The sequence below is a fragment of the Hippoglossus stenolepis genome, chromosome 8, assembly GCF_022539355.2.
Source record: "Hippoglossus stenolepis isolate QCI-W04-F060 chromosome 8, HSTE1.2, whole genome shotgun sequence".
Classification (NCBI taxonomy): domain Eukaryota; kingdom Metazoa; phylum Chordata; class Actinopteri; order Pleuronectiformes; family Pleuronectidae; genus Hippoglossus; species Hippoglossus stenolepis.
Genome location: NC_061490.1, coordinates 16,781,266 through 16,796,626, shown reverse-complemented (window position 1 = coordinate 16,796,626; position 15,361 = coordinate 16,781,266). Strand labels below are relative to the sequence as shown.

The 15,361-nt window shown below is 44.9% G+C and overlaps 1 protein-coding gene across 1 annotated transcript in view; it reads right to left on the bottom strand.

Annotated features, from left to right (window-relative positions):
- Positions 1–3,294, bottom strand: part of adamtsl4 (ADAMTS-like 4) — a 35,068-nt gene extending 31,774 nt beyond the window's left edge. Inside the window, exons 1-2 of the mRNA XM_047341009.1 lie at positions 3,052–3,294; positions 1,324–1,387 (exon numbers count right to left, since the gene is read on the bottom strand). Of these exons, the coding sequence (XP_047196965.1) occupies positions 1,324–1,387; positions 3,052–3,074 (87 nt within the window). The 5' untranslated portion in view covers positions 3,075–3,294. The remainder of the gene's footprint in view (positions 1–1,323; positions 1,388–3,051) is intronic.
- Positions 3,295–15,361: the final 12,067 nt, after the last annotated feature.

Genomic DNA, 15,361 nt, shown 5'->3' with positions numbered 1-15,361 from the left:
ACAAGACCCAAATATATACAATGATATGGAAATCTGTCACTGTAATTACTATGCTGCCCCCAATTAGGGGCAGCAGAAACAACTTGACATATCATCACCTGTGAAGTTGTCGCACTTGTTAGCAAACAGTTGTTTATTTAAACATCCAGCAGAACGTGGCATTGTCTTTTTTTGCTCCGATTTTGGTCTCCACCAACTCCTATGGGATATATCTGTCCCTTTAACCACTAAATGCTCCCCAGCGTTCGCCAGCCTGTCACTAACTGTGTTTGTCTGCTAATTGGTGCTGAAAACAGCTGAGACGACCGTATGAGAGCGGTGGGAGTGAACCAAACCAGTAAAGTTGCAAGTTGGACGGATGAACAATGAGCTGGAAGTCCACAAAGCTGTGTTAAGTGACTCCTCTCACGCTGTGTGATGTTTTCATCTGCATTTGTTTTGTTTGTTTGTCTGTTAGTTAGCAGGATTTGGCAAAAACTACTGGACAAATAAGGATGTGGGTCAGGAGAGAACCAAATCATTTTTTATTTCTTTAACATTGCAAGATAGGGCAGTTTTTTTATCATTTTTGTTGATTTCTCAATGAATAACTCATGGATCTTGAGGAAAAAAATCTGGCATGTTTAGGGGACTGATATTGTTTTTGCCATTTGGTGCGGATCAAAATACGAATCCAGACCTAGTTAAATTAAATGTGGGGAGGTATGTGCTCTTGAGTGCCTGTCTAGTTTGAACTTTGTCATTTAATTCATAAAAACAACAGACAGCTGCTTTAAGATGAATAGACAATAAATTTAAAAAAAAGATTATCTCCTAAATGAATTGTCAAAAAGCTAAATAAAACAGGCCTGTTTAATTTAGCTTGTAAAAAGATGAGGTTGTCTATTACAAAAATGGAGAATCAGCTGTCGGAGTGAATCAAATCAAGTGGGGATTTAGCAAAGACTTTTAATCTTTTTAGTTTCAAAATTCTCTCTTTGTGTTTTACAGTAAACTCATTTCTCGGGTGCTGTGGAGGGAACTCAAAGGGTGAATTTCACACCAGAAAGACGATCTCTTTGTAGTTTGGCTCCATTTCAGCGCAGAACAAGGACTGCGGCTCCATTTGAATCATGTTAACAAGCGAAACAATAACAGTGACCAAAGACTCTTTTAATGTCGGCTGCATAACTCTTTCAAGTGTACAAAATTATTTCCGTGGGCATGTGAGCATAAGACAGACGTGAACAAATGTGAATCTATCCTTTAATTGCCGTGACCTTTGACCCCTCCACAGGGATGCCATTGTCTGCGGTTGGGACTTATGATGAGTTAATGACTCACCTTCCGTTTGGCGGCCTTGGTCACAGAGGTCGTGACCACCACAAAGCCCCACAGCACATAGAGCCTGCAGGGATAAAGGCGACAGAGTGAAAGAAGTTGCAGATAAACAGCATTTTGAATATCAGCAGGTTGAATGAGCTCTTTCATAAAAGGGACACAACTGTTCCATGATCTAAACGTGAAGCGGCGACATGCTGGGTGAACTCACACAGACTTCCATTATCCTCCGCTCAGTGATCGCCAACTTTCTTCTCCCTCAATGTACATTTATTTAAAGGACAGAGTCAAACGTGTTGGGCGAACCCCCTATCAAATGTTCCAGTGACCTAACTGTACTTTAGCAGCCAATTATACCACTTTCCCTCCTGCCACAGGTGGTGTGTGGGCTCAACGGGGTCGAACAAAGGTTTCTTTTTCCCTTCAGGGTTCACGGGCAAATATCTCAATTAATCTGGGGATGCCTGAGAGGTGCTAACAAACTAATGGGTTTAAACAGCAAGCATGTTTTCCCTCTGCATGCCTCTCTCTGGGACTGTACACACCCTGAGGATGTGGTCATACACACACACACACACACACACACACACACACACACACACACACACACACACACACACACACACACACACACACACACACACACACACACACACACTCAGGCTCAATCACTCACAACATCCCAAACCATCTTGTACTAAGGGGAACTTTTTATTTGAGGTCTGATCTTCAAGGGAGGTGGTTTATGGTTTTCCGATGGTGTTGAGTGTCTCCTTTAATTTTGGGATAGGAGTCCTTAAATTTAACGTGGAAGTGCTTCAGGGAGTATGTTGACCCACAGCAGGGTGTGCACCGAACAGTCTGCCAGTTCGAAAAAGTAATTTATCATTGTAGGTCTCGTTTTTTGGCAGGAAAATGTGACAGCAAAGTAAAGTGAATGCACTTGTTCCAACTCAAAATGAACTTGTTGCAAGAAATTCCTGAAATCAGCCGGTTATTGCGTAATTGTCCCAACTCTAACCACACACAGAGTGGAGACAAGTGCACTGGAAACAAGTGGAACACCATCTCTGCATCTGCCAGGGACAAACAGCCTGAACATGATGCTAAACGACTTATAAAGATGGACATTTGAGCGCTCACCACCAGAACCAAACCATCACCACATCACCAGTCCGCAAGCCACATGCAGTCAGGGTAATTGGTCCCTTCTTCCCAGTGTGGTGCACCGCCGTGGTCTCTGGAAGCTTCCCCAAAACCGGACTACACAATTACCCCCGAAAAACTCAGACAAAGGTTCCGCACAGTCCGACACAACAGAGCCGCTCAGGCCGAAGTAACGACCCCCTACCCGCGTCCACGTTTCCCTGGCCGCTACAGTGGCACATTGTAGAATAAACTCTCGGAGCCGCGGGGACAAGGAAAGGGGAAGGGAGAGGGAGAGGGAGACATTGCAGCGGGGGAAGCCTCACAAAAACCCACCCTGAGGAGAAAAGGGGAAAGAGGCTAAACCTAAACCCAGATGCCTTCGGGTACATTCCTATCATGTAACCTGCCCGGCGCCTAGTGCGCAACGAGAGCGGCGTCGTGCGTAAAAGCCAAATAACTTCGCCGCAAAACAAACTTTTAGGAATCACAGCCACAGTCAAGTTAAACTCTGTGTGGGCTCCGAGGAGGATGCAGAGCTCAGTGTGGTGTGATGGACAGAGGCAGCAGATGTGTGAGTGTTACCTGAACAGTGAATCCAGCCGCATGCTCCTCCAAAACGCAGAAACACTCCGCTGCTGATCAGAGATATTGATTATCAGTCCAGATTAAAGCTCCAGTCTGGTCCGTGCAAAGAAACGTAGTGAAGTCCTGAGAAGTTCCTCTGCTCCTTCTTCTGCTCTCTCTCTCTCTCTCTCTCCCTCTCTCTCTCTGTCGCCTTCCTCCTGTCACAGTCACTCCCCGTGATTTTTTGGAGAGTGGGAAGGGTTCCGTTTCTCTCTCTCTCTCTCTCTCTCTCTCTCTCTCTCTCTCTCTCTCTCTCTCTTTTTCTTTTCAGCCTCGTTCACTCCACAAACTTTTTTTTTCTTTTCTTTTCTGGGTCCTTATTATAAACTGGTGTGACGCCTGGCAGCCAGGGGGCCGGAGGGGGAGAGGGGTGAGAGGGGTGAGGGGATGGGGGGTGACAGGAGACACAAAATGGACAGATTACACAACTCTTTTCTTTCTTCTTCTTTCTTTCTCTCTCTCTCTCTCTCTCTCTCTCTCTCTCTCTCTCTCTCTCTATCTCCCTATTTCACACGCTTAAGCCATGCACTCCCACTACTGCCTCTCTCTCTCTCTGTCATACACACACACACACACACACACACACACACACACACACACACACACACACACACACGACGCACACACGCACACACACACACAGCCTACCCACCCACACACCACTATGGGCCCTGACTAAGCTATAATAACTCAGAGAGCCGCTTTCTTAGTTGCACAATCCAACGTAAGAATGCTCCATTGTACAGGGTCACACTGATCAGTAGTAATGATCTAGCCATTGTCGGAACCGGCCCTGAGCTGGCAGCATCTGCAGCAGGGACACTGCTGGGAGAGTCCAGCGGCATTATGGACATACTATTATTGTGCCAATACAAACACTAATTGTTCCGCAGCACCGATACAGACACATGTTCAAAGTAGAGATAATGATTCTTTTCTTGTTGTGTGCATGGCTGAAATATGGCTGTTGACTTACTGTAAGTGTGTAGCTGCACATGCAAAACATATTTCTGAACAACACAAGCACGGCTGTGTTTTCTCGAAGCTGTTTAATCACAGTTGAACTCTTGAAACCAGACATGCTCCACCAATTTGGAGCATAGATAAGTGCACCCTAGAGACACGTGTCTTCTGAGCAGGATTGATATCCCTGTGTATATATGTGTGTGTGTGTGTGTGTGTGTGTGTGTACTTGTATTTTTGTGACCACATTTTTGGAAAGTAAGGACATTTTGACCTGTCCTCACTTTTTCACAGGGTTGTTTGAGGGTTTAGACTTGGTTTCAGGGCTAGGGTTAGAATAGGGTTAGGGTTAGGGTAAGAGTTAGGCCTAGAAAAGTGTGTGATCGTGTGTGTGTGTGTGTGTGTGTGTCTGTGCGTGTGTGTGGGAGAGCGGACTCATTTTTGTTACCCTTTTGGACCTTTTCCAGCATAAACACTGACCTGGTCAAGACCAGTTGTCCTTAAAGGGAAAACGTCTCGGTCCTAGTTTAGGGGTCAGATGTGAATTGTGGTTAAGGTTGATTAGTGGGGACCAAAATCTGTTAACACAGTCACATTATGCAGAATTGTCATCTTTCTGCAGACAAAAAGCAAGTCCCCATAACATAAACCGTTAAGGTTAAGGTTAAGGTTAGGTTAGGGGTTAGGGTTAGGGTTAACCGTTACCCTAACCGTTAAGATTAGGGTAACGGTTAGGCAAGTAGTGACTATGGTTAATGTTAGAATAAGTCTCCAGGAAATCAATATAATGTCCTCGGAAGTCAGCAGAAGGTCTTTGAGCATAGACCTAAGGATTGAGGACATTTTTGGAAAGCAGTACATTTTGGCGTGTGTGTGTGTGTGTGTGTGTGTGTGTGTGTGTGTGTGTGTGTGTGTGCGTGTGTGTGTGTGCGTGTGTGTGTGTGGTCTAAATCAGAACTGAAACCTGCTTGATGCCAACTTACATAATAATAAAAAGATTTTAATCCACCGACATTCCATGTCAGTTTTTCTAATGCCATCCAAACAGCCCAGTGGAAGCAGTGGGGGGTACGGAGTGACACAGAGGGTAAAATGAAAAGTTCTCTGTGGAAGAAAGTGCGTCGCTCACTTTCTAAGAAGGCTGGAACCCGGCCAGGATTTCTGCTGTTAACGCTTGAAACCGTTAACTGTGACTTTTCCTTTCAGACTGAAGAAAAAAATTTGGTCACAGCCAAATTGAAGGTCATGTACAGGATGCAAGGTTTCCTAGTCGTGCTTATCGCAAAGATCTTTAGCTGCACAGACAGAACTGGTAGTCATCCTCTATCTACTGAGGTTGACGGATTCCATAACATCACTGAGGCAAAGAGACTGTGTGAGAGAAAGAGTCACATGTTCTGCGGGGTTGTCGAGTCATGTCGACAAGACGGAGTTGATTTATATTTCTTTTGACTTGAAGACACTGAACGTCAGTCATGAGAATTATGTGATTTGGTTCCTCTTCAAATTTTTTTTGACTCTTATTAAAGTTGTTTACGAATGTATGTGCTGTATTGTTGATCTGGTTCTTCTTAGTCATTTGTGGTGTCTTTTCACGACTCAAGTCTCTTGAGGCATAGTCACATGCACGACACAGTAATAAATAACATCATCTTCATCATGAAAGGGCAGAAAGAGGAGAGAGTCAGCACAGGGCCGACACGCAGGAGAATAAAGGTGAAAATTTGCTAGAATGGGAGGAACAGGAACACTAATGAGACTAAACACATTCACTACTGATCCTCTGGGAGATAAAATACACTACAGCACTTCCAGAGCTGTCTCATCCTGTCCTCAAACGTTCCCCACCCTGCCGCCACTGAGAGGCCAGAGAGTGGAAATGTGGGAGAAATGATGAGTGCAAGGAAAGGGTGGGTTCTCTGTGAGTTATGGTCTAACTAACACGTACAGTGTTAAACACACCCAGGGCCTGAGATGTCCCAGGGCCAGACTGCCGCTGCTTTTCTTGGACAGGCATCCTACAACATGGGCGCAGCGATGGTGACGGAGATTAGGGACTTCAAAGTCCACTGCGAGCCAACAAGTAAAGCCTGAACCACATTACAGAGCGGGCTTAAGATTCGATCTGTCAAAATACAAAAAGTTAACGTCGGAGTTGGGTCGCGAATGAAGAGGGTGGATTCCAGCGGGTGATGCACGTGCATACACACATATGCAGAAGCTTAGGGTGTGTTTCATGTGTGATTAGTGAAATGGATATCTCTGTGAGCAGCGTGTCTATCAGCAACTACAATTAGCCAGAGGTCATTGCCATGGCCACCAGTGGTTCGTGACCACTTATAGCCCTCCGCTCCCCTCCTCCCGCCCTCATTCTCTCTATCTGCCTCTTTCTTGTCCTCCTTTCCCTATCTCCCTCTCCCACTGGATCCTTGAGAGGCAATAACTTACATGCCGGCCCGTGGACATGCGCCACCGACCGCAGAACACTGATTAGCGAAATGTCTGTATCAACTAGTGACAACAACACACAGATGTGTGTGTGTGTGTGTGTGTGTGTGTGTGTGTGTGTGTGTGTGTGTGTGTGTGTGTGTGTGTGTGTGTGTGTGTCCGAGTAGGTCTGTATGTAAGCAGCAGATCTGCTATTTGTCTTGGATGGCTGATCTGAGTAACAGAACTGCAGATCAGAGTGTTGGGGCCCTGTGGGGGCGATAAATCACTTGAAAAACTTCTTGCATGCACACACACCCTGCCTCCAGAAAACACACACACACACCCCAGCTCCAGGCTCCAGACACAGTAGGCCCACGACCCTTTTAACTGTGAAAGTTAACGAGGCCTCCAGGCTTCTTCAGACCGACCGAGGGTTCAGGGGCTTCCTCCTGTGAAGGCGGCAGCGAGACAGTGCGACTTAAATGGGTCAAAGTGGGGAGACGAGAGCAAAGACCTGTCTGATGGTTATCGTCGACCATTTTCAGACCACAGAGCATCTCTGTTCTTGTGGCTCTGCTCCAGTGATGACGACACAGCAGCTCGCACACTGAGATATATGGCTGAAGGAGTCAGAGAAGATGTGTGTGATCGTCTCTGTAGGTGGAAAGAGACAGTGTTTTTAAACCATGCTAGTGGTTTGTATCAGGGGATGGCAATGGAAAGTTCTTGAAGACATTCCTGGAGACCAGAGGATGAATCTTAATGACTTTGTCGATCGCCAGATTTTTCATCTGGCCATTATGTTCAAATTTGTCCAAAACTGTAATGATAGTTTGGAGATATCTGATGGCTGTTTATTTTACTTCGATACTTTGTTTTTCTCTCTGTGTTTTGAACCCAACTCCAGAAAAGAGATGGATTAGCCTATTGACATTCTTGATGTGCAGGTCCATGTGATTCTGATATCGCTGAGATTTGGAACGGCTTCTCTGCGACTCACTGTTTCCCAAAACAACAAAGCTTCTGAGAGATGTTTAAAAGAATCTTCTCAGAAGTTTAATGCCAGCTTTAGTTCTGTGGAGAAACTCTGGCTCACATCAGAGTCAGATGTAAAACGAAAAGAAAAAAAAAACTTCAAATAATCTGTACCTGTAATCCGGTGCATTAGAATCAAACAAACCAAAGTCTTCACACTTCGCCTGTGCATGCTTTCACACTCACAGCTGCACAAGTATGTTCCAGGCTCAAGGCAGCAGCATGTAGTCCGACATACAGGTGGGACATCCAGACCATAGCTTGACACTGAGATTCCAAACGGATTGAATTGATTGATCTCTAATTCAGCCGAGAGGAGGAGGAGAGGCCTGACCGAACCGCAGTGACAGCCTGAGAAGCCTGGAGGAGAGTGAGAGGGAGAGAGGGAGAGAGGGAGAGAGGGAGACTGACGGACTGGGACACAAAGGCAGTGAAAAGAGAGGCAGCGGCAGAAAGGGGATGAAAGGGAATGTGAGAGAAAGAGGTAATGGCAGATTAGACTGGGAACTGAGCAAGTGTAAAGGAGAGGGAAAGAGAAAGAGCTCGGGAAGGGGGAGTGATTTGTCTGGCTCAGATGGAGTCAATATTTGCTCCATTCCACCAATCCTGTGCCAGGGTCCGGATCAAAGTAGGGCGTGTGTGCTCAGAAATAGGTGCCGAGGGCCAGAGAAGAAAAACGGCTGACATCTTTACAGTCTGCTCTGGATGTGGCCGAGTGCACAGAGAGGAGATACTTTTCCACTCAGGCCATTTTGGTTTGAATTCAACCTCTGAGAATCCATAATGCACGGGGCCAAATGGGAGCCCTCGATTAGCCGCAGATGGAAAACTGTTGGAAAAGGAGCAGAGGAGAGGGAGATAAGACGATCGCTGAGTGGAGCGCTCTAATGAGGAGATACAGTCGTCACTGGCCAGACCCGGACGTGAGAGGGAGAGAGACAGGTCGGCTCAGTCGGGCCCTAATTGGCTGAGGAAACTGCTGAAATAACCTTGTTCCAATTATTCACACAATGAGCAATTGTTGGCCATTCAGAGAAGCCACTGGGCCACGTATGTACACACAACAACAACAAACAACAGGATTTATATCTGTGTGAACAGGCATGTATGGCAGAGGAGACACATGGGCCACGAAGAGATAGAGCGGGAACAATGCTGCTGGGTAACGGGAGCCTCGCTATGTTTATGATGTGTTGGTCATACATCACTGTGTGTTGTATCACAGCCTATATTTCAATTGACTGCTGCTGGTGGGGAATTCCTGCTCTGCTCGTTCACGGAGACCTCGGCCGCTGACGACAGATCTAACGGCCATCAGGAATGCATCGCCATTCCTTTTAGATTTCTGTGTTATGTTTGATGCATACAAGTTAATTTCTTCAGAAAAGACTCCAAGTGAGGCCGTAATGCTCATATGGCGAAAAACTAACTTGGGTCAAATTTTGTGCCGATACAAATTGACATATATTTTACTCAAAAACTGTAAACTTTGACTTGTTGGCAGAGCAAAAACCAGAGCGTCACCAAAGTCTTCAGGGTTAAACTTCTGGGAAACATTAATGTCCAGACACAATTTCATAGTAACTCATACTGTGGTTGCTGAGGTACTTCATTCTGGACCAAAGTTGTGAGATGACCGTCAGTCAGGGGTGGAGCCAGTACTCAACCATTTTACTTAAGTAAAAGTACCAATAAAAAAAAGTTAAAGTACCATATTAACTTTTCTACTTAAATAAAAGTACATAGAGTATTAAAAGTAAAAGAACTCGCTGAGTGTTTCCTATTACTGCATCATTCTGCGTCCCGGCTGCTGCAGGAGGCGCGGCCTAATCTAGCCTGCCAGCTTGAGTCATCCTCAAAGTGATGAAGCCAAAAAACTTTTATTTTCTTTTGGCAGATACACTTAGAATCTTTATCAGGACTTTTACTGCTGTTCTGTTTAGACGTATCACCCAAAGAAGAAAACAACAGATACTGGGAATTGCTACTACACGGTTACTTCACTACTACCACTAACAATAAAAGTCATTAATCATAAACCCAATGATTTGAGAAAAGTGAAAACTTCCAAAGATTTATTCTATTTACAACCAAAAAATAACTTCAAAAGATCCTTTCTGTCTATTATGCATATGAATCCTAAGCAGATTCATCCAGAGGCAGGACCATGATGCAAATTCACCACGAGTCCCGACCAACTGTGGTGTGAAGGGGCCCAGACCTCCACACAACAGAGACACAAGACCGGCTAATAATGCAGGGCTCAGAGAGAGAGAGGCCCCGGCCAGTGCAGCTGATACCGAGTCTGAATGCTGCAGACTCCCACACAAATTTACATTTCATCTAATTGTCACAGGAAACAAGAGGAATCTTTGCGGAGTTTCAGGGTCTTTGGGGAAGTGGATGCCGGACGATCATGAACTGAAATCCAATCTAAATAGAATCATCTCTCCCAAAAATATTATCGGAGCTCAAAACAATAAGGGGAACTTGCTTTTTTATCGGAACAGAAATTCTGGAAGAATATTTTAAGAAAGCAACAAAAAGAGAGAAAAAGAAAGAATTTATTTCATGTGTTCACTCAAGTATCTGTAAACCCACATAAACCTAATACAAACCCACAGCTTGTCATTTTGTACTTTGCTTTTTTGGATGAATTCATCAAACAAGGCACACTGTTTTCATTATTCAGCTTCAGAGGTGCCAGTAGTTCTTACTTCACTCAGACACAGACCAGCTCTTCCCCTGTGGTCTTTGTGCTAAGCTAAGCGGCCGCTAACAGTGGCTTCATGTTTCTGTCTGAGTCTCAGTAGGAAGTGAACTTCCCAAAACTATTTTTTTTAACTTACAGAAATCAGTTATTCTTTACAATAAAGAATATTTTTGTATCCACCTGTAATCAATACCCAGCATATCTGAATAATGGGACTAGATATCTAATTAAACATTTAGAAAACCAGTATGTTATGAAGATGCATGAAGTATTATGTGACTGCTGTTGCAAAACAAGCTGTGACCCACAAAAAATCTCACACACATACACGCACACACACACACACAAATAAATAATGAAACCTCTCCGATACACAGAATAAAGAAATATCTGCCTTTCATCATAATCTCCTGCAATATTTTAAACAAACTCCGAGCCACATATCCATCAAAGATTTGGCTGGGGATCATCCCCTCCCCCCTCTCTCCCCCCTCTCTCTCCCTCCTTTTAGCCTCGTATGAACTGACCGCTCCATCTCTCCTTCCCTCGGCCAGGTTTCAGTTACCCTCCAAAAGCAGGAATCTTGAAAACAACCTGAGGGTCAGCGTCAGAGGTCAGCTCCATCTCCTTCGACTCCCCAGGGCTGCAGCACTGCAGAGTGTCTACACTGAGACCGAGAGGAGAGGGAGGGAGTGTTTATACTACATGTTCTAGATATGTTACATGCACAGTAGATCATGCAGGCCTGAATCTCTATATGAACTCCTCCTGGTTAAAAAAAATAAAGTTTATTCTGTGGTTTAAATTACAACTTGAGGGTACTTGGAAAGAAAAGCAACATTCTTTTAAATACTGGCTCTTTTGTAGCATTTTATTACAAAAACTTACTTGATTCAACTTTCTACAATGATGTTTTCTTTAATAATATTGAATAACATTTATTTCATAATCATGCAGTGATAAATGACCATGACTTTAACTCGCCAGTAAATATCACATCATTTGTACTTCCCTTGCATCAAAAATGTTGTATTTTTGTTATATAAGAAGCTCTGTTATCACTTTTGAATGGTTGACTTGCAGTTTGGAAGTCTTTAAGTCTAGATTAATGTCCCAACTTCATTTTTTTCTTTACTGCTCCTTTATTTCTTGGGTCTGCTTTGGTTCCTCCGTGTCCTGCACAGTTTGAAACAACAACAGCAGTAGTGCGCGATGTCAGAGCACGGGCGTCTTCCACATGGGCTGGCACGAAGTCACACGAGCAAATTCAAAACTGATGCTCGCCTCTCGAGCCGTTCCTTTCCTCACTCCTCCTCGCAAAGGGAGAAAATTCAGAATTTACAGTGGGCTGCTGCAGCACGAGAGGGGCATATGTAAATATTTGTGAATTTGCCGAGGGGTCGGTTTATTGTCCTCACTTACTAAGCTGGCCTGAGAGCCAACATGACCTCTGACCTCCCCCTGAACCCGTTAACTTCTCCCTTGTGAGAGCGATTGAGCAGGTTGGCTGGAACAATAAACCAAATGCCTCTTTCCTTCAGGAAAGCTTATTTCTCTGGCCTCTGCCTGCTCCCTCTCGTCTCTAGGTATCCTGCTCTGATGAGGAGCCGGACAGAAAATCAGGTCAGCGGTGTGTCGAGCATTGCAGACATACTTGGGAGCAGGTTGAGGCCAAGCGGAGACTGTGCACTACTGTGCTGCGTTATAAGTTATCTGCGTGTCCTTGTGAGTGTGACTTCCCCGGGCCCTGGCACAGTCACCGGCTCGGCGTAAGGGCGTGCGTGCCAGAGCATCCATTACTGTTAAATGAATCTAAAGCCAAGTGCAAGCAAACGAAAGGCGTGAACTGTACACTGGTGGATTAGAGCAGAGACTGGCTGCCGGCTTCCGAGAGCAGCTAGACAAAATAATTACTAACATACCGAGAAACTCTTTCTTTTTTCAAAGAGAGTGGACTGTGCCGAGTTACTGGACCCAGAAGAGAGGGAGAGAGGAACAGAGACAGAGGGGGAGTTGGCGAGAAGGAGCCGAGCATGTTAGGCCTGGCAGCGCGGGTGGGCTGAGGTTTTGGAGTCGAGGCCGAAATATTTCTGATGACTTTAATCTGCTGTCTTGGATTTACAAGGAAGAATTTTTTCAGCCGACTGTTGCCCGGCATGGTACACGAGCAAACGTGTCCCCACCCAGCTGCATCACACTTTGTTAGATGCCGTGTTTTGTGTGTGCACTCATGCTGCAGTGACAGACGTTCACCCCCCCGGCCACACCTGCGGAACAGAATAAACAGTCGGGTGATATTCCCTCAGGTGGTCATTTACAAACCCCCCTAACTCAAACATCACTGAATTACAACAGGCATGAATGTAGGCACATGCTCAGATGAGTAAATATGGAATGTGGATATTGGAGGGAGATTAATTACTGCTGCTGGCATGAGAGTCACAATCAGTGTGTGTGTGTGTGTGTGTGTGTGTGTGTGTGTGTGTGTTGTACAGAGGTCAGCGGAGGGTCTCGACCACTGGGCCCCTGTCACTGTTTGATTTTAAGTCTCACAAACCTCCTGTTATTGTTTTCAGTGCTCTCACTTTCTAAGGCCGCCTCACATTTCTCCCTCTTTCCGCTCACACACACTTTCTTTCTCGCCCCTTTTCTAAAACACCGACCCACACAGAGGGACACACACATAAAATGCAGCAACACAGGACGCGCACACGCACGCACACAAACAGAGGGGGTATTTATAACAGGGTGGGAGGGAACGGCAGCTCGGCCTCGCAGCTCCTATTTTGGGAGGTCGAGCCTTCAATCAGTCAGGATGACAGCTTTTCAGTGATACCAGCAGAACAATACAGAGCAGCCTGTTTATCTTCCTCCGCCACAGCCTGGGAGTCTCTGCCCCCCCCGGCCTGGCTCACTGTCACCCTGCCTCCCTCCAGGAAAAGACCCCGACTTCCAGGACAGCAATGATCTCAAGAATCTGTCACTAAACAACCACGTGAGCTCCAGGAAATGCTTCCCCAATCAGGAAGCACTTTCCCAAACCAAGTTTTATCTCTACACCGTTTATCTCTGGTGCCTCCACAATGCTAGATAATCAAAAATGACTAACTTTAGGAGGGAGAATCAGGTTTTATTTTTTTAAGGGATACAGTGAAAGACATGTGCAATAGATGCAGCGTGTAACTGAACACATCAACAAAACATCAGTATTTACAACATTGATTAGAAGAAACAGATTTTAGTGTAAAGGGTTTGTCAATGTTTAAAGTATCTATACATAAGAAAACGTCTGATAGAGATGAAGGGAGCAGCAATGACATTTGAAATGGAGGAGTTATTGCCAGAAATGGTAGAATATGTGACCTTTCTCACTATTTTCCGACAAATGAAAATGATAATTGTATGAATGAAAATAAAAAAGGCTATGAATTGATAAAGAAAACAATTACACAACATTCAGTGTGGTGTTTATAGTTCCCCTTTTATAAACTCGTGCACTTCTGTAAACTTTGGAGATAAATGGTTCCTCCGGGCTGCACTGCACAGTAGTAACATAGTGATGACATCGACCATTAGCTCCAGCAAACACTCCTGAAATCTTCACGTCATTAATAACACAACATCAGGCGGCCTTCACCCACCCTCTGCCCGCCTATCTCTCCCCTGCTGCGCACACACGCGCACACACACGCACACGCACAAAGCAATCCTTCATCTGACTGGTGGAGTCACACAGAGTTCATAGTAAATTATTTTTAGCTAAAGGGGTTTACCAGAAAATCAGAGCTGCTGTGGGGCCAGTGAAACAAGCTTTTTTACCACAGAACACAGAGAAACAATGAAGAGCTTTAATTCAGAGAGGAACAGATTGATAGACTGTTTATTAGAGCAACAAAGACAAAGTCCAAAGTTCAAACGTATCCTCTCTGTCAAGCTCTCATTGTGAGTTATGAGGCTTGACATCCTCATTTTCTGATAGAGTCACAGCAGATCCGTTTCCTTTACATGAGACCTTTCTGTATTTCCTAACTCCCTGTGTTTTTCCCCTCTGGTTTCAAGTGGGTGAGGCCCAGTTAGATGAAAAATATGTTTAGGGCTTTCACAATTGAATCAGGCTGGAACCACCCATTATTTGAAGTATTATTTTCTCAGGTTACCTCTCAACAGTTTTGCCTGTAAAATGTCCCAAAATAGTGAAAGATGCTTTTTGATATTCCACAGCACAAAGTGACAATTTCTTTTTTCTATCTTTAAAAGATATTGAATTTAGAGGATCGAGAAAAGTATCATCTTGCCACATCTGAAAAGCTGACGCCTATAAATGTTTGGGACTTTTTACCAAAGTCGCCAAGGAGGGTATGTTTTCACCCATTGTCCCTTTGAGTGTAAACAGGATTTCACAGAAACGACCGCAGAGATTTCTCAGAAACTTGGTTGGAGGATGTGATGTGGTTCAGGGAAGAACCCATTACATCTTTGTGTGAATCCAGGATTTCTTTTACTTTCTTTTCAACATTTTCCCTGTTTCCCCAGGGACTAATTCTTGAATCTTGATAAAAATCAGGCACAATGAGGGAGCTGATCTTTGAGTGTGTGCATGTTGGTGCAGCTTGGTTGAATTAAAGGCGACCGTTGGGCTGAGGTGTTGCAGTTTGCTTTCAAATCTGGGCTTGATTGACATCTGTCAATCAGAGGTGACCCGAGTTCAGCGGATGCTCCATCATGAACCTGCGTCACCTTGTCCTCTGGAACTAAACACACACTCCTCTCCACCTGTTTCACAATCAGCCTTGTTGAGGCAGTTTCCTTTTGTTCGGTTTATTCTTTCAGAGCCGCGACTCCCTCTGCCTCTGTGTCACTGTTGTGACTGATGTCTTTTCCATCCTGCTGCCCCCGCTCAATTAAAGAGGAAAAAATGTCCAATCCCTTTGACCTTTACCTTGACTTGCCTGTTTCCACTAAACACACATGAAAACACACAGCCCTGACATGGCTGCTCCCGCTCCTATTTTAGTCAAATCCCCCTCCGTATCCTCCCTCTCTTCCAGTCTTTTAAAGGTATGCGAGCTCTTCTATTCTGATATCATGACACATGCTTACGTAAGAGGGACGTTTGCATATTTAATG